The 23995-nt window shown below is 54.7% G+C and overlaps 10 protein-coding genes across 10 annotated transcripts; 6 read left to right on the forward strand and 4 right to left on the reverse strand.

Moving 5' to 3' along the window:
- Positions 1-214: 214 nt before the first annotated feature.
- On the forward strand, positions 215-3788 carry CC84DRAFT_1083091 (uncharacterized protein; the record flags this gene model as incomplete). Its single annotated transcript, XM_018174002.1, has 3 exons — positions 215-407; positions 456-2253; positions 2357-3788. The coding sequence occupies 3 exons, from the start codon at positions 215-217 to the stop codon at positions 3786-3788; spliced, it is 3423 nt and encodes a 1140-aa protein (XP_018040023.1).
- A 106-nt stretch (positions 3789-3894) lies between these two features.
- On the forward strand, positions 3895-4448 carry CC84DRAFT_446600 (uncharacterized protein). The gene has a single exon (XM_018186305.1). It carries the CDS (start codon positions 4001-4003, stop codon positions 4301-4303), a length of 303 nt encoding a protein of 100 aa, XP_018040024.1. The 5' UTR covers positions 3895-4000; the 3' UTR covers positions 4304-4448.
- On the forward strand, positions 4382-7287 carry CC84DRAFT_1255656 (uncharacterized protein; the record flags this gene model as incomplete). The annotated part of the gene is made up of 3 exons (XM_018184556.1): positions 4382-4864; positions 4925-7172; positions 7248-7287. The coding sequence occupies exons 1-3, from the start codon at positions 4594-4596 to the stop codon at positions 7285-7287; spliced, it is 2559 nt and encodes an 852-aa protein (XP_018040025.1). The 5' UTR covers positions 4382-4593.
- Positions 7288-8035: 748 nt separating this feature from the next.
- CC84DRAFT_1172196 (uncharacterized protein) lies at positions 8036-9749 on the reverse strand (the record flags this gene model as incomplete). The annotated part of the gene is made up of 2 exons (XM_018179964.1): positions 8036-9563; positions 9613-9749. The coding sequence occupies 2 exons, from the start codon at positions 9747-9749 to the stop codon at positions 8036-8038; spliced, it is 1665 nt and encodes a 554-aa protein (XP_018040026.1).
- Positions 9750-10365: 616 nt separating this feature from the next.
- Positions 10366-12358, reverse strand: CC84DRAFT_448938 (nonsense-mediated mRNA decay protein-like protein 3). Its single transcript, XM_018186307.1, has 3 exons — positions 11438-12358; positions 10948-11391; positions 10366-10926 (listed from the first exon to the last, which is right to left on the reverse strand). The coding sequence occupies exons 1-3, from the start codon at positions 12197-12199 to the stop codon at positions 10600-10602; spliced, it is 1533 nt and encodes a 510-aa protein (XP_018040027.1). The 5' UTR covers positions 12200-12358; the 3' UTR covers positions 10366-10599.
- A 118-nt stretch (positions 12359-12476) lies between these two features.
- Positions 12477-14018, forward strand: CC84DRAFT_1160765 (uncharacterized protein). The gene has a single exon (XM_018177576.1). The coding sequence runs from the start codon at positions 12514-12516 to the stop codon at positions 13831-13833; it is 1320 nt and encodes a 439-aa protein (XP_018040028.1). The 5' UTR covers positions 12477-12513; the 3' UTR covers positions 13834-14018.
- Positions 14019-14441: 423 nt separating this feature from the next.
- On the forward strand, positions 14442-15205 carry CC84DRAFT_449008 (uncharacterized protein). The gene has a single exon (XM_018186308.1). The coding sequence runs from the start codon at positions 14537-14539 to the stop codon at positions 14951-14953; it is 417 nt and encodes a 138-aa protein (XP_018040029.1). The 5' UTR covers positions 14442-14536; the 3' UTR covers positions 14954-15205.
- An 852-nt stretch (positions 15206-16057) lies between these two features.
- CC84DRAFT_1255660 (MFS general substrate transporter) lies at positions 16058-19285 on the reverse strand. Its single transcript, XM_018184557.1, has 7 exons — positions 18907-19285; positions 18534-18856; positions 17973-18485; positions 17763-17923; positions 17282-17716; positions 16390-16651; positions 16058-16339 (listed from the first exon to the last, which is right to left on the reverse strand). The coding sequence occupies exons 1-7, from the start codon at positions 19200-19202 to the stop codon at positions 16140-16142; spliced, it is 2190 nt and encodes a 729-aa protein (XP_018040030.1). The 5' UTR covers positions 19203-19285; the 3' UTR covers positions 16058-16139.
- A 1284-nt stretch (positions 19286-20569) lies between these two features.
- On the reverse strand, positions 20570-22647 carry CC84DRAFT_1160770 (uncharacterized protein). The gene is made up of 6 exons (XM_018177577.1): positions 22479-22647; positions 22304-22424; positions 22025-22237; positions 21833-21965; positions 21676-21787; positions 20570-21623 (listed from the first exon to the last, which is right to left on the reverse strand). Exons 1-6 carry the CDS (start codon positions 22583-22585, stop codon positions 20639-20641), a joined length of 1671 nt encoding a protein of 556 aa, XP_018040031.1. The 5' UTR covers positions 22586-22647; the 3' UTR covers positions 20570-20638.
- A 282-nt stretch (positions 22648-22929) lies between these two features.
- CC84DRAFT_1160772 (uncharacterized protein) lies at positions 22930-23538 on the forward strand. Its single transcript, XM_018177578.1, has one exon. The coding sequence runs from the start codon at positions 23069-23071 to the stop codon at positions 23429-23431; it is 363 nt and encodes a 120-aa protein (XP_018040032.1). The 5' UTR covers positions 22930-23068; the 3' UTR covers positions 23432-23538.
- The last annotated feature ends 457 nt before the right edge of the window (positions 23539-23995 follow it).

The following is a 23995-nucleotide window of genomic DNA, read 5'->3' on the forward strand; positions in this document are numbered from 1 at the left end:
GTCCGTCAATATTAACGAGGTAATTGCCGTTGTTGCGAGCGGAGTTGTTGAGAGAGGACTGTGATAGGAAAGCGGAAACGAAGCACGGGTAGTCCGTGCGTGGCGGCGTGCAGGGATACCCCAGGTAGCAGAAAATCGCTGGACGAACTTTTTGGCTTTCCTGCTCGGCTGCCCTCGACAACTTTACGAGCTCGCGCCGGCCAGCCACGAAAGGATGGGCAAAAGATCAGTCTTCGAGGCCAATCCAAAGGCCGCCCACACAGGTCACCATGCGAAGCGCCAGCGCACTGACGGCAGCCACGATCGGGAGTTCGAGGCGGAAGGAACGATCGCGGAAGTGACTTCGGCGCAACAGTTGCAGAGAACACTCGTCTTCGACCAAGGCAACGTCGCGGCGCTCCGTCAGGGTACGTCACAAAGATTTCAGGCTACACGCTCGCAGCTAATCCGCACAGCTCTACAATCTTTTAAGCATTTTCTCGACTCGATCCTGTACACGGCCGACCAAGATGATGTGCCCCGCAAGCGCGCTATTCTGCGGGAGTTCCTGGAGACGCAGAAATCACAGGCCAAGGATGCAAAAGATACAATCATACTGCCGCAACTTATGCAGGCATGGGACTATGCTGCCGAGACCAATTTTGACATGCTGCTGGCCCAAGTCACCGCGCAGTTGGCGCTACTGTTCAAGGTCTTGTCGACGCATGCCGATTTCGAACAATATGGGACGCTCCTGTGCAAGACGTTGCTGCAACCCTCGGTCGCAAGGCGGTTCGTCCGAAATGTGTCGGCGCCAATCAGCAAAGAAAATGTTATCCTACCGGCAGTGCGCCTACTTATTGAGATGACCAAATTCAATGAAGGCGCCTTTGCTAGGACCGTGTATGCACGCAAGGACTTTACTTTTGATCCAAAAATCTTGACGCGCAACATTGGAGCTTGGAAGAGTATCGAGGGTAAGACGGCCGAGGAACTTCAGCGCAAGCCTAGTGTTAGAACGGTGTCGGTTCGGTATCTCCTTGCACATTTGCGATATCAGGACGAGCGTACCAAGGCCGAAATCTTGGGCAACAAAGACATCATTCGGGCAGTCCTGGACCATGTGACCGTCGATCCTCCACATCTCATCTCTGAAATCTTCGACACCTTCCAGAACCATGTTTTCCTCGACAGGGCCATACCCCGCACAGTCAAGAGCCGCATCTTGAATGGAAGAGCGCTGACCCACATTGCCGCTCTCTACAGATATGAACCACCTGAGGGCTCGATAGAAGCAGGCCAAAAGGCGCCAGATGCTCTGGCGCATGAGTTTCTGCGCTTAGTGTGCACCTCACCCGCCTATGGTGTTATGCTTCCGACGCAGGGTTACTACCCGCAAGCTGGCGATGATGACGATGGCGACGTACAAATGGACGATGTCCTCGACGCTGACGGCGACTTCAACTTAGAATCCTCATCTGGCTCCCAGGATCCAGTCCGCAACATCATCTTGTCCGAGTTCCTGCAATCGCTCCGACCGTATGCGCACACTTTACACCAGGAGCTCGTGATTGACATTTTCAACGCCTGTCCTGAGCTCATAGGCGACTACTTTTACAAGAAAAAGGACTTTAATTATGAACCGAAACTCACGGCCACTTGGATTGGGTTCTCCGCGTTTCTTTACCAAACAATCGAGATGCCGGTACCGCAGTACTTTGGTGCGTGGCAAGGGTATCGCGATTCTCCACCGCCGATATACACCTTGCTGCAGAGCGTGTTACCTCAACCTGTCACTCAGCAAGTACTGGTCAAGTGCTTGAATAGTAGCTCGGATCTCATCCAGTTGTTTGCTGTACGCGTGCTCATTGTCGCTTTCCAGAAATTACGAAAAGTGACCAAAGAACTGGACAGTGCCCGCCTGTTCCGACCAAGCAAGTCGTGGTCTAGTACCTCTGCACGGATAGTTAGCGAATTCGGCCAGCGGTGTCCTCCAATGAAAGTCATCGTCACAGCTTACCGACAACCAGCCTTCCAGAAGGGCCTCAAGCGGGAAGCCATAACTAGACTTCTCAGGCTTTACTACGAGGTGATGCCTCAGATTGCGCTCGAAGAAAAGTTTGACGTTTCTGTGCCGCTTTGCAACGCATTGATCCAGGCGGAAAAACGACAAGAGTCGGCGGAAGAACATGCCTTTTGCGTGATGGAGCTCGAGCACTGGATACAAATGGCAAGACACTCGCCGGCGATGCGCTGGTGGCAAAAGAATAGTGAGTTCCCTTGCTTCCACGAGGAGCTAGTTGCTGACTGCTGCAGAAACTTTATCGCAATCGCCTTTTGTGACGCTTGTCAAGCTCATTGCATCCTCGCCTGAGAGCGAGCTCTATGCTGGAATCAAAAGCCTTCTGGTCGACATTGTTCGCGATCAGGAAATGTTCCAGATCCAAACTGCTCCGGATGCGCTTGATGCACTCATTGCTAGTTTGAGTGCATCTTGCGGCCAATCTGCCCTGGTCCTCGACTTTTTGGACGATTGCTGTGCACGTTTCAGCAAGGGCCCAATCAAATATTTCGACGATTTGGATGCACTTCGCGCCAAGCTCTCCGAAGCAGACGCTGATATTGGGCCCTTGAGTCCCCTGTCATTGACCATGGTCGAGCAATGGCCTTTCAAGGGAGGCAAGAGCGAGAAGGGCAACCCGGCAGAACCGCTCGCCCAGTGGCTATCCAAGCTTTTGTATCTGCTTAAGCTGATTGGAGAAGACGAACACATCTTAGAATTGGTGCGCGACGCACTGGTCGATTCTGCCGACAAGCCCTACAAGGATGTGCTTCAGGACTCGTTCTTATGGAAAATGGGAAAGGAAAAACTCAAGGAAGCGTTGAAGCTTGCTACCGGCGCCGACTTCAGCGGGTCCGAGCGATCATCCACCTCGCCTACGCCGGTCGAGCAAACAGTAGAGAAGATGCTCCCTGCGATAGATCCAGAGTTGCCCCCAGAGGAAGATGAGAAGCACACTGGGCTCAACCGATGGCGCAAGAAAGAGCTCGAGGAGAGCATCGAGGACGGGCACGTGGGCGAACTGCTCTTATGCCTGTGCTCCAAGCACAGGGAAATCCGCATTCAAGCCGTCAGCAATATTCGCCAACTCATAGCCATGCTCGACAGAGAGAAAAACGACCAACAGCAGCTTTGGGTCATGCTCAACCAAATCTTGGAAACGGTGGGCGCTCTACCTGATTCAAAACCTCTTCCCTACATTGGCGGTGTGTTTGCTGCTGAATGCGTCAAGATCCTCGCCGAACCGATACACTTCATGTACCCCAAGATAAGCAAGTTCCTCACCAACCGTCCGGACTGGCAAATCCGCAACCTACCGCGCAAGTTCTCGCACCTCATCATCACGAGCGAGCCCGACGAAGACGACGGCTACCACAAGGAAGTCGGCTGGTTGCTCGACTACCTCCTCGACAGCCTGCGCACACCAGAAGACATGGAGATTTTCCGCACAAACAACGTAATTGAGAGGCTACTCAGCTTCTACGCGTCTAAGTCGTGTGCGATTGCAGAGAAGGAAAAGATTGTGCGGGTGCTACAGAGGGCGACGAGTGTGGGTGGCAGCACGACGCTGATTACCAGGTGCGGGCTCGTGAGCTGGATCAGGATGATGCTGGATAACAACGACCATCGGCACCGCGAGTTGAGGTACTTGGCGTCGAGGGCATACGAGCTTTGTGATCGCGACAAGGTGGACGGGTGGAGCAATGGGACCATTGGGGGGATTGTAGCGGGCATCGTTGGCGCTTAGATATTGCTAAACAATGATGATGGGTCTGCAACGCACGATTTGTGACAGCAAAAGACATACGTCTGAGTCCAGGGTAGGCACTATGTAGGCCGCTTGCACGCGGCGTTTATCCCGGTACTGCGTGTTGTGCAGGTCTCGTGCGTGCCCAGCTGGGAAGGAGCGAAGACGTGGCTGGTGGTGTGGCGTCATAAGTCGCAGCTGCCTTCCCGAGGATGCCCCGTCCAGCAGTGACAGCAGCTGCGTTTGCGTCGTCAGAAACCCACCAACAGCCCGCACCCACCATTTCAGCTCGACTCTCGCGAAACACACCCGAACTGCCTACGAATTTCTTGTTACCCATCGCTTACTGCGCTGCCCGCCCTATCTGTGTGCAACCGCCGCCCGCGACAGCTTCTCCGCTTCTTTGCGCTGCCAGCCCGCAGGGGTGCTCCAGGTACGCTACACATCCCACCAAATCGTCTCTCTCATCTCGCTCCGACAATCACGCAGCACGCAGTCTATACCCAGTGCGCTGATATTTCTGCGCAAGCAGTTTACGCAGACAACTCCACGCGAGTAAATTTCCACCCCACATCGCTCCACCGTTATAGTTCCCTCGCCCTGTACGCATAATATTGTCGACGTCTTCGCACATTGAACACCGTGCGCTGCATTCTTGCGTTTGCGGCGACCTCGACGGCTTCCGCCCGCGCGGTGACTGACCGAGCAACCATCCGCCTTGCAGTGCGAGCGACCTCGACCAAAAGATTGACCACAACCACGCCGCACCCGCCTCCCTCCTCCACGCACGCAGACCGCGGCGAGGATGGCAGGCGGTAGGTACACGGTAGAGCAGCTGGAGAACTTGCGCGAGTCCCCGCTCGTCAAGAAGCCAGATGCACTTCCCTCGATTGAGCAATGGATGGACGTACCGAACGACCACAGCAACAACAACAACGCCAACAATGCAGGTAGCACGACGAATCGCAGGACGCGTGCGAACCGAGAGGGCGACGCAGGCGTGGCCGGCGGCGAGCACCGCTCGGAGCGACCGTTGCTTGGTGCCATGGGCCAGTTTGGCCGGCGTGCGAGTACGCGTAAGTCTATATCTACCGGTTCGCACGCTGTGGTAGCAGCTATTAACCGTCTGTTTGCAGAACACGGCGACGAACCAGTGATTGGCGGCCCTCCGAAACTCAATTTTGCTTCCGCGACTCGTTCGAAACCTGGCCAGTCAAAAGAGGCCACCGGCATCACTTCGATTGACGGAGAACACACGGGCGACCGCTTCCCGCGAAATGACCGCTGGAGGGACGGAGACCGCACCACGACTCGTGACAAGGATTTCCCTAATGGACGCCGTGCTCGACGTGAAGAGGGCGAGGGCTGGCAAAAGACACCTGGACGCAAGAGCCTGGGCCAGGAGGATTTCGATCGAGGCTTTGGTCGCAACGGCGAACGCGACCGAAAAGATGTAGATGCCGAAAACGGAGACGGGCCACGCCGACGGGGCGATCGCTGGGGTCGCCGCGACGAGACCAAGGAAAATGAAGGTGGGAAATTCGGCACGACTGCCCAGGGTGGCTGGCGGGAGCGTAACCGCGAGCGCGACAAGGAGCGCGACTGGACCAGGGGCACCGGAAAAGCAGAGGAAGACCCCGAATGGATGGATGCGCCGGTGCCGAAGAAGGAGAGCAAGGCTCACACCCAGGAAGACTTTCAACGCTGGAAGGAGCAGATGAAGGCCAAGGATACCCCGATGGAAGAACGGGAGGAATCGAAACCACCAGAGTTGCCATCCTTTTTTGCAGACACCATCTCGCAACAACCGCCCCAGTCTACAGGCACGCCATCGGGCTTGGAGCCCAATCTGGGATCCATGTTTGGTACTTGGAGCGCCAGCATCAAGGCTGCAGAATCAGCTCCCCTGGAACCTGCCACGGTCAAAGCCAAACCAGCCAAGGCATCGCGGTTCATGAACATGTTTGCAAAGCCAGAAGAGTCTTCTACTTCTACTGCCGCAACTCCACCTCCTGCACCGTTACCAGCCTCGCCAGCGCCACCGCCGCCGACTGACAAGAATGCCGATCAAGAAGGCTTCCAGCGTATCCTTCAGATGCTCGGCGGAACAGGAATCGGTTCCGCTCCTGCTCCTGCTCCTCCATCAACCATTCCTACGCCATCGAATGGCTTACGACTAGGCGGTGGCATCTCTCTCGACCCTTACCAGTCGCCGCCGCCACCTCCGCTGGAGATGCAAGAGCGTCGCGCGCAGCCTCAACATATGCCCTCGCGCTCTTCGTTGGAGACGCAGGCTCTGCTGGAGAATATCCTCGCGCCTCGACCGTCTGTCGACAGACAGCAATCTCGATTCAACAGCATGTCGCCCGACAACAGCATGTTCGAGCAGTTTGGGCTTCCGCGTCCAGATTCTAGTCGACCTGACCAGCAAGCTCCGTCGCGCAACAACAATAACAACAATCCGCAAGATCCTAACCTCGCTGCGCTGCTCAACAGTCGCTCACAGGTCAATCGAGACAAGGGCAGCAGCGCCGAGCGTGACTTTTTGCTGAATCTCATGCAGCAGCCACGAAACACACCGCCACAGTTGAGCAACCAGAATCTACCTCCCCAAAACATGCCGTTCCTCGACCAAACCCGACAGCCACAAGGACCGTCTAAGGGCCGGGGGGGTCCTCCACCTGGCTTCATCAACGAGCGCATGGATCCACGCATGGATGCCATGTACATGGAGAATGAGCTTATGCGCCAGGAGCAAGAACGCCGCAATCAAGTCCGTGAGCTGCAACAACAGGAAGCTGCGCGACACAAGGGCGGGCGTGGCATGCCTATGGGATTTCCAGACAATGAGCGAGATGTCATGGCAAGCCTCCAGCGCCGTAACACGGCCGGCGAGATTCCCCGTCAGATGACAAACATGGGCATCCCATCGCAGCACTTACCCGACCTACCCTACATGGGCGGCGGCCGCCAACCAGGAATGCCACCCACTCCCCAAGAAGGGCCCAACGTCCGCCCTCCGCCCGGCTTCAACGGACCCATGCGCCAGCCTCCCGGTCTCAGTGGCCCTCCTCCGCAGCACCAAATGGGTCCCGGACCAAGTTTTTCTGCAGGAAACACACCAATGGGCCCACCGCCCGGCTTCAATCCTGCAAACAACATGCGCCCTAACATGTTCCCGGGTGGCCCAGGAGGCCCCGGAGGACCTGGGAACGGCATGCAAGGCCCACCGCAGGGCTACTTTCCCCCGCCGCAAGGTTATGGACCTCCCATGGGAATGCGGGGCGAGGATCCTAGGATGATGTTCGAACAGCAGCAGCAGCAGCAGTTTGGCGGACCTGGACCAAGGCAGCAGCAGCAGCAGCAAGGCCGTCCTCCAAACATGTACTAGGAGGCAAGAGCTGAAAGTGACATGTGGGTACAGGGGCATCATTAAACGCCTGAGATATCATGAAGCAGTGATACGCGCTACGGAGAAAGCAAAGCGGACCCAAGCTGATAGCGGCGGAAGGTAAGATTGCGCATCCACACCGGGTCCGCAGCGTCCTTACGCGGTCTATTTCTTGAGTCGCCGGGGTGAGCTTTTTAGCATGGAGTCGGGGCTTGTCTGGTGTGCATCTAGTTGGTTACGGGTTCTCGCGCGCGTCCCTGGGCGGGTATGGTAAGCATGGGCATGTATGTGGGTCGGATGGGAAGTACATTAGTATTAAACACGTTCCGGGCAAGTTCTGCACGGGACGGAAAATAGGGCACAATGGATTGAGTTGTGTCTGAATTATCTTTTCTGCGTTGATAGTGCACATGTGTTGCGCCCTTCAATGTCACCGCTGGCCGAAGCCTGGATTGAAAGCTGAGAGACATTATCAGCCAAGTCAGCCACAGCTCAAGGTAAAAGAAGGTATTCACTGCAGAAGAAAAGACTCTCTTACGCTTGGCAGCGATTTGATTTTGGGCTTTTATCGCAGGGGATGGCTGGGTATCGTATACACGGGCTCCCCACTGGACAATCGCTTTGCCTCTCGCGGACACTCAACACTGCTTCTGTGGTGTGAGGTGTTTGCAAAAGTAAAGAATGGATATATATAGCCTCGGATACTCGCCGAGCTATGCAAGACATCTACGTATAGACAAAAAACCCGACATGGAAATCTACATGGAAACGTACAAGAACGGATATATGCCGCCCAAGATTCCCCCCTCTCATCGCCTCGGCATCATCTTTTCCAATCGTCTTCCCCGCAGACTCTCTACAACACGAGCATGCCCGCCATGGATACGGCGGCCAGTGCAGCATACGCCGCGCCGAGCAGCCCGCCGTACGCGACGAAGCCAGGCGGGCTAACGGTGCTACCAGCGCCCTTGCTCTTCGAGCCCGACGCGCCGGCCGACTCGGTGCCCACGGCCGCGGTGCCCTTGTCAGTCGGACTCGGCACGCTGCCCGTCCCGTCGCTGATGGCCGCCAGCAGCGTGCCGCACCCGCTCGCCGTGGCCGCGGCCTGCGTCGTCGCAACGCCGCTGAAATCGCACGCGCTCGCGCTCTTCTTGTTGCCGACGTAGTACTCGTTGGCGACCCACGCGAGCTGGTCCTTGGCGCTGCACCCGCTGAGCGCGCCGAACTCGCCCGTCGTGGCGTTGTGCTGGATGCCCGTGCAGTACTTCCCCGAGTTGATGCCGCAGATGTAGTTGAAGACGTCTTCGTACTTGTTAGAGTCGGTGGAGGCGATGTTGCATTCAAGGTTGGACGCCATGCAGGCGCAGAGCTTGGGGTTGACGGAGGGCGGCAGAGGCGACGCGACGGGGAGCCAGGAGGCGTCTGTAGAGGGGCACGCGGGGGCGGAGTTGGAGGGAGAGTAGGCAGAGCGTGCGGTGGAGGTGGGCTTGATGGAGGAGAGCTCGTTGCGGAGCGAGGTGAAGTCCGGGTAGGGCGAGACGGAGGCGTCGTTGTTGGTGAGCTCGACGAGGCCGAAGTTGTTTTCGCTCATGAACCACTGGTAGACGATGCCGCCGGAGAAGACTTCGGTCATGTTGCCGTAGAGGACTGCGACTTCGGTAAAGGGGCGGTGCGTGGGCCCGCCGCTGACGCCGTCGATGCAGCCGTATTCGGCGAAGAAGACGGGGACGGGGTAGTCGTGGAAGAAGTCGTAGCGCTCGCCGTAGGATGAGTCGGCGTAGTTGGAATCGCCGCACCACGAGTAGACGTTGTACCCCCAGAAGTCGATCTGGGTGGCGTTGCCGGAGCTGCCGGGCTCGCAGGCAAAGTAGGTCGCGAGGTCGTCGCGGGTGGGCACGTCGGCGGTCGCATAGCCGACGCCCATGGAGGAGCGGTACTTTTGGGACTGGATGTAGCCCTTTGTGTCGCGCACGGCGGCTTTGACAAAGGCCGCGGCGGCCGTCTGGTTGCCTGACGAGACGTTTTCGTTGCCGGCGAAGAAGCCAATGACGTTCTTGTACTTGGAGAGGGCGTCGACGACGGAGGTGTAGCGCTGGTAGAGCGGGACATTCCACTCGGGGTCGTCGGAGACAATGGAGGTCTTGGGCTCGCCGAGGTCCGCAATCACGTAGATGTCTGCCGCGGCGAAAGTCTCCATGCACTCGTCGTGGTTCTGCGTTGGGTCGATCGCGTAGACGCGAAGGACGTTTGTGAAGATCTGCTTGAGGTAGGGCAGATCGCGCTTGCAGCCCGCGCCGTCGGCGAGGGGGTCGGTGTAGGAGGCATTCGAGTCGGTGGTGCCGTTGGGGGAGTAGTTCTGCTGGTATGCAACGCCCCTCAGGTAGCTGGCACGTGTTAGACATGCGACGTGGGCCTCCCGAGGAATGTACGTACAACTGCGAGCCGTTGTTTGAGTAGAAGAAATGCTGGCCGTAGACCTCAATGGGCGGAATGTCGTCGTAGCTCGCGGCCTCAGCTGTGCCCGCGGCCGCGGCCGCAACCGCCGCAACGCCCGTCCAGAAGCCCTTCATAGTCTCTTTCAGCGTGTCTTAGCGAATGACTTGTAAAGAATGAATCCAAGATGGCCGTCTCTTCTCGGCAGCTCAAGCGTCCTGTCGGGGAGGGCGGCAGTGTAGATGGAAGGGACAAGATTAGGCCGGCTGAGCCGGAAGATTAGCTGCAGCATCGTCGAGTGGCAGCGACGCGTGTCGCCGCCGCGATGCAGGTACTAGTCATCCGCAGCGTGTGGCTGGTGCATTGGCCGGGCACGCAAACGGCTCGCTTTGATGACGTCCCGGGAGCGGAGTTGCGGGGCGGCGTACGCGCTGAATCGATTGTGATCCCTGGAACCCCTGCCAGATCCACTGATGTTTTCTTAGTGTCGCCTTGATTTGACGACGCCGCCAGCAGCATGTGGAGCAGGCCTCGCACGTCTCATCAAAAGTCTATTCCCGCGCGCACGGCCGTTGCTGCGGACATGGTCGTACACCTTAGATGGTTGTGTGTACACCCACGGTTCACGGGGCCATCACAGTCCACGGCGTCGGTTGCAGCGCGTGCTTACTCGATCGAGGTTGCGGGCAAATAATCAATACTCGCCTACATAATGCTAGACCCATCAGGCCGTCCTTGTGCCACACTTGCCCAAAAGGTCCAAATTTATTTTCTGGTCTCGCGCCGAAACTAGACGTGTGCGCGTAAGATTGTGGCGAAGCAGCCCTGGAGAATCCACCCCTACGCGGATATCTCAGATCGTGAATGCACTAGTGCCTTTTCCCACCCGTCCAACGCCAGCGGAAATGCATGAAACAGAGTCTAAAGAACTGAAAATGCCGTATACACCATCCTGACTTGATTCGCACCGAGTCTGTCCCCGCCTGCTTACTCCTTGTCCTCCGCCATGGTCATGTCTTCAAAGTCGTCCAGCAGCTGCTCCATGGGTATCGCCAGGCCGTGGTCCTCCTCCTCGACGTCGCTCTCCTCCACCTCCATCGCATCAGCGTCCTTTTGAGCTTGCGCCTCCTGCTGCTGCTTGTAGAGTTGAATTCCAGCGCGGAACTCGGGGTCCTCTTCGACATCCCGCAGGAACAGCTCAAAGTCGCGCTCCATCTTCTCCTGGTCCTGTTTCCTCGGCAGCATCTCCGACTCTTCACGTGCCATGCGCTTGATGCGCCAGTTGCGCTTGGACTTGGCCTTCTGGCTGCGGGTGTAGTGCTTCTTGACCAGGATGACGTCGGGTATGGTTGAGCTCAGCTTGGACTCCTCCAGCTTGTCAAAGAGCTCGTTGTTGAAGTTGGTGCCCGTCATGTGATAGCCCATGACCGAGTCGCCCACGTGCAAGATACCTCCCAGATGTGTGCGTGTGTAGTAGGTGCTGTCGTTGGAGCCCATGTCACTCGCCCTTGAGACGGTTGCCTCGGCGAGGAAGTGGCGCCCCCTTGACTGGCCCAGAGGCTCGATGTCCAGCACGACGAATTCCACAAGCTCCTGCACGTCGGCAAGAGAGCGGAATGGCGTCCGCCAGTAGACGGCAGTGTCTACCTCGGCTGTCTGGAGTGTCGCGGGATCTATCAGGTTGATTGATGTGCCAATGCGGTTGCATAGCGTGAGGGGTGAAATGTTGCCAATCTTGCGAGCCAGCGGTATGGGAAGGACGACAAGATCGTCTTTGCACTGACTGTTGTTAGATGCGAGTCAAGCGACAGGGTCCTGGACTTACAATGGGCACGATTTCTGCCGAGTATGAAAACTTGTAGCTCTTGGTCGAGGTGTGGATGTCGTGGCTGATGAGCTCCTGGCTCTTCTTTACGTTGGCCGGCACCACTGCCTTTAGAAAGTCGACGAATCCCTCTGCGTGGTTTCTCTGCGCGAAGAAGAAGTCGATGCCGTCGTGCATCTCCTTGATGTTGATGGCGTCCTTGTGCGCGCCGTGCTTCAGGATAGCCTGCTCCAGGTACAAAAAGGTCCTCTTGTGCGGCACCTTCTGGCGCACCTGCACGCACGCGCGCCAGGTGTTGTGGGTATAACTCTTTTGGCAGTCGGGGCACTGGTGGTAGTTTTGTGTGTATTCGACCTCGAACGTCTGCTGCATGATGGCGCCATCGCCCAGCTCGGACTGCACCGTAATCTTGACCTTGATGCGCCTGGAATGTGGTTCCGTCCAGATGAAGCTCGCGTCGATGATGCGCAGCTTGTGCAGGCCCCTCAGCTTCTTGAGGCAGAGGGCGAGCAGTTCGCGAGATTCGGGGCGGGCAACGACCCACGAGTTGGGCGGAGAGAGCCATCGGTCGCAGTCGCGGCACATGTGGAGGGTGGCTTCGCGCTGGATGCCGCCGGTGACATCCGTCTTGAGTTTTATGCAGTCGTAGCAGAAGGCGCCGGCCGACTGGGTGCCATCGATGGGCGCGCCGCAGTCTGCGCAGAGGACCGTCGCTGCGCTCTTTGCCCCCGGTGTGAAGGAAAGCGGAGCGTCAATCTCCATGGCGGCGGCGATGACGGGTATCTGTAGAGTGCAAGGAAGGAAGAAGAGCAGATGGGTGCTCTGAGTAAAAGAGGGGGGCGAGGGTAGACTCGCCGTGTTGTGTGGTTGATGAGTCTGCAGTGTTCTTGGGCCGCTTTGAAATGACAAACGACCTGCCCCGCCACAAATGGAAAAAAGTGCCCGCTCCGCGCCTTATCGCTATCGCCACGTGCTCAGCCCTGCCATGGTCGGCGCTGCGAAACGCCGACCAAAAGTTCGCCCAGCAACATCGGATTGGCTTTCGGTGCCATCGCACCAGACACACACATTGCGCCATGTCATTATCGAGAGCCGTGTCATCGTGCCTGAGATGCACTGCATGCTCAGCCCCCGTTGCGCGAGCTTTGCCTAGGACATCGCCAAAGACGGCCTTCCGCGCCTCCTGGACGGCTCAACGCCCGATTAGCACCACAACACGACGCCTCGCAAGCAGAGACGACCCGGCCGTCGAAGATCCCGAATATGCTTTTCTCAAAGATGAAGAGGCGAAGGACGTCTTTTCCACCAAAGAGGAAGTGGTCGAGCTTAGGGTGGATGAAGAACCAGTCGAGCTGAGGGTGGAAACCGCCAAAGACGGAGAAATGGCAGCGGCAGAGGATCCAATCAACGACGAAGCGAGCCTGGAAGAGACGCCGGAGTCGGCATTCGATGCGGCGTTCGACCTGCCACCGCTCCCTACTGTCGAGCCACCAAAACCCACGCTGCCGTGGTACCTCCAGAACCGCCCTGCGCCTGAACCCACCCAAGCCGCCATCATCCCCGACCTCCCCCCCAACCCGCCGCCGCTCCTCCAGAACCTGCTGGAATACGTCGCCAACACGGCCGGCATGGACGACCTGGTCCTCTACGACCTGCGCCACCTCGACCCACCGCCCGCTCTCGGCTCATCCCTGATCATGATCATCTGCACCGCCCGCTCAGAAAAACATCTCCACGTCTCCGCCGACCGCTTCTGCCGTTATCTCCGCCGCGAACACCACTTGAAAGCCAATGCTGCCGGCCTACTCGGCCGCAATGAGCTCAAGATCAAGCTGCGCCGCAAGGCCAAGCGCATGAAGATGCTGGCCAACGTAGGCGGTGCTGAGCCCGAAGGCAACATCGACGACGGCATCAGAACGGGCTGGATCTGCTGCACCATCGGCAAAATACAAGCGCATCCCGACGACCCGGGTTTTGGACCTGTGCGAGGTGAGGGCGAGGGCTTCGTTGGGTTCAGCGATGTCAAGCCCGGCGTCAACGTCGTCGTGCAGATGTTCACCGAGGAGAAGAGGGCGGAAACTGACCTCGAGACGCTGTGGGGCGGCGTACTGAAGACGCATGAGCGGAACGAGGGCAAGGCGGACGAGATGATCAGGGCGGCGGGTGAGCACCTGGAAGAGGCTGATTTGGAGGCTGAGGTGGCGGCGGAAGACGAAAAAGAAGCACTGGAAATCAAATCCAGGCCTGCGCCTGTCGCTCCGCCAGCACCTACGCCCACGCCCACACATGTCTTCAACGTGCCCCGGCCGACGGCAGGCGATGCATTCCCGGACCCTTCTGCCTTCGAAAACCGCCAGCAGCTGCGCCGGCTGCATACTGTAGGACTACGCGTGTAACACTAGCAAGCATATACCCACTGTAAAACATGTACACATAACACGAGGAAGAATCAATCATACCCATGCGCTATTACGCAAAGCGCAACGCTGTCTGATGTTCTGCGGCAATCAAAAGCCTGCCCACACTCTGCTGTCACCTACAATTTTACAATAGGGACAACACTACTCCTGAAAATTAAAGCTTCTTTTGTACTACTCGTTCAACCAAGATTACCCATTGCCCACTCATTGTTTTTACCAAAACTAAACCAAATACACTTACCCATCAACACTCAGTAGTTTGCCGGTAGTAGCCGCCATTTCACTTGCTTACGTTGGGTTCGAAGTTCCAGAGGTTCGCATGAGGCCCGTCGCCCCAACAGGAAGCCACCCTTTGTTCGCAAGGACGACTAGCTACTCGCGTGACTCAACTGTGCTTATCAGGGTCTGTTTCGCAGACCTCCTGCCTCACAAACAAATACTTGCTGCCAGATCCCAAATCCAAGATAAATTAAAGCTCTAAGCTGCCGCCAAAGACACGTACGATCATGCCTCGACCCCACACTGTCAAAGGATCATAACAATGCACACAGCGAACGATGGAAAGTGCGCGCGGACAGAGAACAGAAGACTCCCAATTACCCCCGCCTTCATATAGTGGCTGGTCTTCCCAAATCACAGCGACGATGCTTCATTCAACTGAAACACTTCCTACCCTGTCATGGCCAGATACGCCACGAAGGACAGCTCCGAGCGCCGCGCTCTACTCTTATGGGCTATCGTAGAGATTGTGGCTTTCTCGTTCAGCGCAGATGTCCAGCGCCTCAAATTAGCAACGCTGAAGACTGGTCCAGAGCGGCCTAAAATACTGCCAGTCGACGATATATCATCCGCCTGGAACGAGCTAGGAAGACCGCTAATCGCTAAGATATGTTCTCTCGTTCGTACCGTCGATAACAAGATGACCCAGAATCGCTGGCTCTTGATACATCCAAGGGACAAGGGTCTTGTAAAAAAGTTGGTGCTAGAGCCGGTCGAGGAGCTGGGCTTGGGCCTAGACTTTGTTCTCGAAATATTGGGCAGATTCCATCGTGGATGGCGTTATGCGAGGCCAGGAAGCACACTTTTAATTCATTGAATGGAGTCACCGCGTGCGACGGATCGAAGTAATGTACTCGCATGGTATGCTTTGCTCCTCAGAAGTCTCTACCTAGTTGAAGAGCTAGAGCGCACTGTAGAGCATTACATAACGGCGTTTCAAAAAAAGAATAAGTTAAAAGACCTATTTACTCCAAAGGAACTGCAGGAGGAAGCGTTAAGACAGGGAGTAACCAGTTCCTAGACATTGAGCGAGGACTATATGGCCCTGGCTAGGGGATTGAGGACTTTGAAAACAAGCAACGAGATTCAGGGCCCCTTTGAGCCGAGTCGAACGATATTGAGAAAGACGCGGAAAGTAGAGTGTGCAGAGAGATGCAGCGCGCGTTGGCAGAAGACTACGCCAAAATCGTAATAAGAGTTAAGAGGGCGCTTATCAGAGGTTTCTGGTTTTCTTCTCTTGGTGTGTCGCGAAGCTCACATGTGCGAACAGAGTGTCCGCTTCGAAAATTGAGGAGGCGCAGAGCTCAAGTGATTGCGTCCAAATGATTCCAGGTCAATATATCCGTACCAGCTACTGCCAAAGTCGTCTCACTCACGTCCTTCTACCGCCGACCTTGAGCTCGGTCTACCTCGTGTCCCTCGCGCCATCCACAGACGCTCTGCGCGAGCCGAAGACCTGTCACACACCCGTCGGTATCATTCGACGCAGCTCCCCACAAATCGCAACCGAAGTCTCCACCCAAGCAACACCAAAAAGACGTACGGCGTGCCAATCATCGCGGCTCAATCGCCAGCTCGCTCTGCCGATGTAGCCCCTGGAACTGGACCTGCCGCTGCATCATCTACTGCATATGGCCCACGTTCTCCAGGTCTAGGTCCGTGATGCGGGCGGGAGGATCATGGTGAATAGCTGTGTCGGGAATACCAAGCTACGTGCCACGGGCTGTACGTTTGCGGAACTGAGCAGAAATTGGCATGAGGGAGCGAGAGGGTAGTAATGAGATGGGGTTGTTTTGAGGTGTTTCTTGTCGGCGTGTGCGAGCATTGAGCAAGCAAACGAATTTTGTAAGTGGGTAGGTGAGGGTCGTATGGAGGGTGAAAGTGATCAAGTCCCAATCTCATAGATTTGGACTCGTTATTTGCTAACACGCAGCTTGATCCAGTGGCCTTCTATACGCTTTCTACCCACTACCATCCCTCGCCTACACAAATATTTCCTCGCTTCAAAGACTGAACGACCCGACCGCCGCTTTCCCGTGCTCGCACGTATAACATACCTTCCCATCCGGACTCCCTATCCTCATGACCCCCGTGGTCTGGGCTAACCGCTTGCCCATGTGCACGACCTGGTTCTCAACAAAGACCTTCGTCCCCACGGGCGCAGGACGCAGATAGGTGCAGTTCAGCGTCCTGCTGACATGTCCTATACCACTTCAATTAGTTACATATCACATGATCCGAAGGGCGACTCACCAGTATCCCAAAACCCCTCACTGCTCGCCGCCATCAGCGCCGTGCTAGTCGTCATATCGAAAATCAGGGCCACCGCTCCCCCGTGCAGGTTCCCCGTCATGTTGCACAGCTCCTCCGTGACCTCGAAGCTGAACACTGTCCGCGCGTTGTGCGGGTGTTCCTTGCTTGATTCAACAGTCACAGATTCGAGAGAGAGAATCTTGGGGATCATGGCGTCGTGGCCGGTGTAGCCTTCATCCGCTGCGGTTTGGCTGACTTCTAGCTGCGTGGACGGGTTAATGTGATTGATGCGTTGGTGGCATGTAGAGGAGCATGTACCCATCTTTTTACTCTTTCGAGGGGCGATCCGGTTTTGGGGAGGCCGAATCGCGCTTTTAGGTGTTTTGATTCTACCATTCTGGTTAAATTGGTTGTTGTTTGAGAGTGTTGTTGAAGCCGTCACTGGAAGAGGATGTTGGAGTTGTACCTCGGCATAAGATTGTTGCGCTTACTCTTCTCAGCTAACCTATTAGCGCTAGCGAATTCCAATAAGCATGCAGTACAACGCAAGCTCTCTGTCTCTTCAGTAACATATTATATCACTGTGACGGTCTATGGCAGAAGCATTTTGACAAACTACAACGATGAGTTTGGATCCCTTACCCATCGCATAAACTATACCAAGAGTAGAACGCCCAGAAACACCAGCTTCTGCCTTGTCACGGGGGGCACACCGCGATATGTTCTATCACACAACGATGGAATGAGTAGACGAAGGCAGTTTGTTGCACGATAATTACAAATCTGTAAAAATTATAGGCTCCTAGGTACTAGACGACCAGGCGGTCAGTATGAGCCGAATGGAGAACGTAGTCTCCTCATGCTCGCAGCGAACAGTTACTTCTCCTCATACCTCGTCCTTCTCCCTCACTGCCGACTCTTCCTCGTTCTCGCTTCCATTCTTCTCCTCATTCCCTGATTTCTTCTTTCTCACATCCACCCAGCCCATACCAAACGCACAAATGAACGCCAAGCCGGCAAAGGCAACCAACATCAGCCAGATAGTTTTCAGACTCTCACTGTACGCATTCAACACGCCGTCCAACTCCCAAGGCTTGCTAGGATCTACAAGCTTTCTTACTGCATCGGCGCTAGATCCAGCTTCTAAGGCCGCCTGTGGAGAGACGCTAGGGGCGTACTGGCCGAGTTTCTTGATGAGAGACTGCGTGAAGATGGTGTTGGCGACGACGAGGAAGATGGCTCCGGCAAGATTTTGGACAAAGATTATCAATGCGAGCGACACAGGAATGAGGCGCATGGGCAGCGCAGATTGTGTGGCTACAAGAGCCTGTATGCGCATTAGATGAGTGGGTAATGGAAGGGAGATTGCTCACCATTTGCACCCCTGCCCCGCGGCCTGCACCAAGGACTATCAGATATCCGATCCATTTGGCTGTACTGGTATTTTGATTCAGTGTCGACAAAAGGCCGTTGCCGATAGCTGTGGCTGCGCCACTGAACAACGCCCATGGCATGTAAAAGCCCAGTTTCGACACTTTTGCCATTAGTACGGATCCACCAGCTTCTTCGAGAGGTGAACATACCAGCAGCGCCCGACACAACTGCAAAAAGCAGCTGGCTTAGAATCTGCGGTAGCACGTTGACGCCACTCTGCGTCGGCCCTGCTCCCTTAACGCTCTGGAAATATGTCGGAATCCACAGGCTTCCCACAAAGACGCAGACGCCCAGTCCGATCGTCTGCCCAATGCATGCAAGCACTATCCTGTTCTTGAATAGCGATCCCGGGATCATTGCCTTGTCACCAACCCTAGCTTCCCATACAATGAACATGATGGCCATGACGCCGGCACCGACGAAGAGGCCGATGATGGTAGCACTGTCCCAACTGTGTGAGCCTTCGCCGCCGAACTGGAGAGCTAGGAGTAGCATTATGCAGGCTGGCGCGAACAAGGCGAAACCAGGAAGATCGAGCTTGTGGAGAACAAGGTCTTTGAAGAGAGCGATAGAGTAAGGCGCTTTGGGGTTTGGCTCGGGTATGTGGATGAGTGCTAGCATTGCAGCGGTGACGGCTCCTATAGGAAGGTTCATGTAAAAGCCTATGGACTATCAGCCCGCGTGCATGGTAATTTATGGTCAAGACTTACACCATCTCCATGTTGCATGCTCAGTCAAGGCACCTCCAATCAGTGGGCCAGAGACCAGACCCATTTGGCCAATCCCGATCATGATTCCGGTATATAATGGACGCTTCTCCAGTGGCGTAGAATTGGTTAGGATATTCAACCCGCCGTTCATCAGTCCCGCGGCTCCCAACCCAGCGAGTGCACGTCCGCCGATGAGCATCGATGAGCTGTTTGCTACCGCGCAAATGAGGGAACCGAGCTCGAAAACAAAGAAATGCGCCAGAAACACGTGCTTGATCTTCACATAGGTGTAGATTTTGCCGCTGAGAGGCTGCAGGGCCGCACTGAAGATACAATCAGCAACAGTCGTGTTGGTATCGGAAGGTCTACTCACGCAGCCAGTTGATACGCTCCACTATACCACCCTACATCAGGAAGCGAATGAAATTGGCTCGTAATGTGCGGGATTGCGGTACTGAGGATACTCTGGTCGAGCAGCAGAAGGAACGTAATGAGGGAGATGCTGGCAACGACCATAAACAGTCTGAAACCGGATACATAGTGCATCTCTGCGTTCCCTGACTCCGTTTTTGACTTCGTCGGCATAAGACCATTCTCGATAGGTAGGCTTGTAGGTTCGGATGTCGCCATGGTTGCCGATGTTGGTGCGGTTTTAGTGTTAGTCGACATAGCGAGAGCGAAGGCACGATCGGATTTGGAAGCTGCAACCTGGGAGCCAGGTACAGCTCAAATACTTTTCGAACCACAAGGAGGTGTGAGATCTATGGAATGTAGATAAACAACGAATTGTTGTAGCCTAGGGCTAGGGGGCTGAAACCCGTGCCGGCTTTGATGACAGCCCGGGATTGGGGTTGCGACTAGGCGTGAATTCCGTTCCACACGGAAATCATCCAGCGAATCAGGACCAAGTGAAAGATTGCGCTTTGGCGCATCACTGCTGCGCAGTACATTTACGTTCGTCCGTGACGCAGCTTAACTCATTTGGACCATAAAGCGAGGACTTTGCAGCCATTATACCGGACGATTTGCGCTCTGATGTGCTGACAAGAATGGGCATGGTGAGTCAACGTGATGTTGCATAGGGGTTCATTGCTCGCTACACAATGCAGTGGCCTTCCAAATGGAGGTCGAATCTAATGGCGTGTCTCTCAATCGAGGTGGCTGATTACCCTAGAGTACGCTCCAGTCTGATTAGATTCCGGAATCCAGCCCATTATGTCACCGGCGCTTCCCAACTCTCTGCAATCCCTATGTATTGCCTCGGTTTTGCCAGGCTCTTTTTTCAAAACAACGTCCGTAAGAGGGCTTCCAAGACTTCGTAGGTGACCCACACCAACACCCAGAGAAGCCCGATCAAGCAGAAAACTGCTATACGTATAGGAAGATCCCGCAAATTGATTTTGAGGAGAACCATAACATACGGTCTCACGAAGTATAACGCGCGGCCGAACTGAGATGCAGTCGAACGCATCCTTCGATCCCAGTCAGTGCCTCCTCTGAACGCTTTTCCGTAACACTCATGCTCCTGCACACAAAATGCCATCTTCCAATAGCGTCCTGTGTCCGACCGGTGACCGAAGGTATCGACAATGTAAACAGTCGAAATAGTGAAGTAGAGAAATTCTGCCCTGATCTGACGGCAAGTCTGGGCCAGACTCATAGAAGCCTTCAGTTCGCACAGCTTTTGCACGTCTACCTCGCAGAGCAGGCTAGAGGAATCGATGCAACACATGAAAGGTGATTTGAGTATGATTGTGGCATCCTGAGATGCATAACGTTACCCGTAAATCTTGTTTCGAATTTCTTGTCACGTAAGTAGTGCGCGCGTCAGGCGACTGGGACACGTACCTAGGGGAAGTCCGAGCAACGGGAAGTGCGCCTTAGTTCATATGTCTTTCCAACACTTGGAGGTGTAGTTGTGTAGCTGGCTCGTTGTGAACCAAGGTGGTGGCGAGTCTGCATTATATAGCCAACGGCGGACTATAAGAACTCAAAGCTCGAACCATGACCTAAGGACACTAAAGGTCATGCTTTTCCACCGCTCCGAGTATCTAGCCATGATCACTGGCTGCAAATGTAGATCAAAAGGATCCAGCTTGTATGATCTAAAACTGCGTATCCCCCCAAACATTTGTAAACCACATATCTGCATTCGTCATCCACGCATCTCCCACTCCACCTAGCTCTCCTGTAAAGTTCATACCAACACCTGTCGCACTCTCCAAATTTTCTCTCCAACTCGCGCACAAAGATTTCAGTCCTTCGTGTCCACCAGCAAGTGCAAATACGTTTTCTTGGCTGCCACTCTCTTCTGCTAGTTGTCTACGAGCTTCTTCAAACTTCACACAAACTCGGTCAAAGTACCATAGCACGTCGACGGTGGCGCGTGCAGTATATCGGTCCCAGCCCGGACACTCTAACACGGAAAGTGAGTAGAGGACTTGGCACGAGTTGGAAAAGGCCAAAACCTGGATCATGTTCATGGTAATGGACGGGATGGCGAGATAGTTATCCAGTGAGTCTTTGCAAGCTTGGAGGCACGCGGTAAGATACTCGATTCGCTGATAATCTAGCGTATCATTTGATGCCGTTTGCGCAATTGCGAATAGAGCAGGCTCATATATCTGCACTTCGGTACCGTACAGAAATAACAGAACCATTTTATTCTGTAATTGTGCTTGAGAGAGGCCGCTTTTGACCATATCGAGCATGGCTCGCAAAGCTTTGACTTGATGCAAAGCATACGCTGCACTGGGTGGGTCGTCCTGAATCTGCTGAAGAGTATTGTACGCGTCTACCGAAACCCTTGAGATACGGGCCATAGCTACGAGAACAATGTCGCCCGTGTTGTCGAGATTCTGCGAGAGATTGTCGCAGGCCCTTGCTATGCGCGAAGACCAACGCATAGGCTCTGCTTTTATCGCAAGCGCGGTCATGGCGGAAAGCGCGAAGCATGCGATTAGTGCACGGCGTTCTTCATCGTTGTGTGATTCATGTTGATCTGGCAGTTGGCCTACGATTACAGGAGGCTTTGGACAGGCCATGACAAGGTCGGTTGGTCGATTGAATCCGAGGTCTGAGATGACGTGTCTGGATCAAAATTAGCTCGTAGTAGGGGCATGCGCCACGTTCGGTCACTCACTTTGTGACGTTGAGAAACATTCCCATGCCGCCTCGCCTCGACGGAGTAAAGTAGACTTGCCATGTCAAGCATACAAGCAAGCATAACAGTAAATCGATACTCCGCTCGCCATCTAAGCTATTAGTACGTTGTCAAACCAATATAAGGGATAGCTCACTAGTTACAACGCGAAGAATGAGCTCTTCGCGAACACGGGGTCCATACTCATTCTGTCGCGCGCGTGACTTTTCGCAGATTACCTGAATAGCCCTGTACGTATTGGGACGCTCCCGCACAAAATTGTTGGCCGTCTGCGCGTTGTGAGCGAAGAATGCGTTGTAAGTCCACATTACAATTATGTTCAACTCACAAGGTCAAGAACGTGAAAGAATGGGAACTGCTCAAGGTACCGCGAGCGGAATTGTGACAATATCTCCTTTGGTGGTCGTTCAGATGGAAATGGTATTGGACCTTGGCTAGTTGGTAGCAAGTGTGGGTTTTGTAAGCATATTGCGTTCACCTCGGCCTGCGTCGTTGACACGGAAGGTGAAGGCGTCAAAGACGGTGCAGGCGCTTGCTGTGCCTGGTGTGACATCAGCCCCCGCCGCTAATCATAAACTAAATAGACTCGACAAGCCTTTCGACTTACCTGCAGCAACGTAACAAGGCTATCCAGTTTATCTTCCAGTTGTGATTTGCGAGCGGTCTTTTGTGACCCCGTCTTGCGAACAAACGTTGCCGGCTGGCATTCCTTGCTGAGACGATTACATCTGCGCAATGTAAGCTCATGGCATTCTTGCAAACAAGTTTGGCTGGGAGAATACCTTTCGCAACCGCCACCTTGGCGAGGTACACATTTACATTTAGCTTTTACACAGTTTGAGCATGCATGCCCGTAAGGGGCGGACAATTTGTTTGCCGGGCGATCCATATCCTAGAGCTCCAAACCCGCCGATACGTGCTACGGAGTGTAACGACGAGAGTAGCCCAAGTATCGATTACAAGTGATGTTGGGAGCGTGACATGGGTGTGCGTTTGTTTGAAGAGCGGAGTTCGGTGGGTGAGACCCCGAATCCCGTGCGCTTTCCCTCTTTTGGGATTAACCTCCTTCCTCATGATGTTTCTCTCTTCAGATCGCTCCATTAACGACGATCCTATAATTCTTTTCCTAGCTGTCACTATGCCATGCAAAATGTTTCGTACCTCCTCTAACAGGACTTTATTGTCGAACAACTCTCTGCGTGGTTGCGGGAAATCATTTGCCTGCTGTTCCCGTGGATGCGCATGGTTGTTTCGTCCCGCATTGATATTGGGCAGGGGAGTCGCCGGAGCTGTAGATTACCAAAGTGTACCAACGTCAGGACATTCACCTGTAGTTTCAGGAACTACTCTGCTCCGCGCGTAGACCAGCATCATGTCCTCTCCAAGCATCATTCCAGACAGACCCCGTACCTTTTCTGCTATACCAGGTCCTGTTGATCTCTTGCCAGGCGCAGATGACCCTACCGAACTCAAGAAGAAACATCTTCGTATGCTGTTGGAAGAGTATTTTCAGACCATCGATGTCGAACACAGGAACGCGCAAAAAAAGAAGCCAGAAGTTGACCAGGAACTTGCTAAGAGCATAACAGGCCATGAAGCCTTTTCGAGCCAGCATAAAAGGAAGCTTCAGGAGGCCAGGAATGGCTCAAGAATGAGCAGATTCGATTTCCTAGAAGAATTCAGGCAGAAGATTGAAGCTTATAAGATCATAATTCAAGAGGAGGAAGAAGACTGAAAGAGTTTGCCAGTATATGTAGAGTATGCAAGGGCTCGTTCAAAGACGTACGTGGAGGGGCTGGATGGGTTTGAATTGAGTATTGGGGACGTGATCAATGCGATGAGTGGGGGGAAGAAAGATGTAGCACGGTAGCAGGTAAGGCACCGGTATTAGCCTACCTGAGACGAAGTGTTTCCCCACAGATTTGGCGTGATATGGTTCGAGTCCCGTCTTCAAAGGATGTGGAAATAATTGCTTCCGGCCGGACTCTGTCCTACAGGGCGTCCGAAATCACAAACCTGGGCAAGTTACTGTAATAGGTGACGTGACACTAATCTTGTCCATGTTTCTGGTCGTTCCAGCGATTCACTATCGCGCTGGGCGGCCGTGATTCGAATCTGGAAGAAACCCGTCGCCCACATTTCCAAGCCTCCTTAGTACATTGTCTGACATCTATTCACTTTTCTCCCACTCTCCGCCCACCTACCACGAACCTGACTATTCGTCTGCATCGTCACCTCTATCTGTCTGTGACTGATCCCCAAATCCACCCCGGGCAGAGGGTCGAGGGAAAAACTTCGC

This window comes from Paraphaeosphaeria sporulosa (assembly GCF_001642045.1).
Source record: "Paraphaeosphaeria sporulosa strain AP3s5-JAC2a unplaced genomic scaffold CC84scaffold_2, whole genome shotgun sequence".
Lineage (NCBI taxonomy): Eukaryota > Fungi > Ascomycota > Dothideomycetes > Pleosporales > Didymosphaeriaceae > Paraphaeosphaeria > Paraphaeosphaeria sporulosa.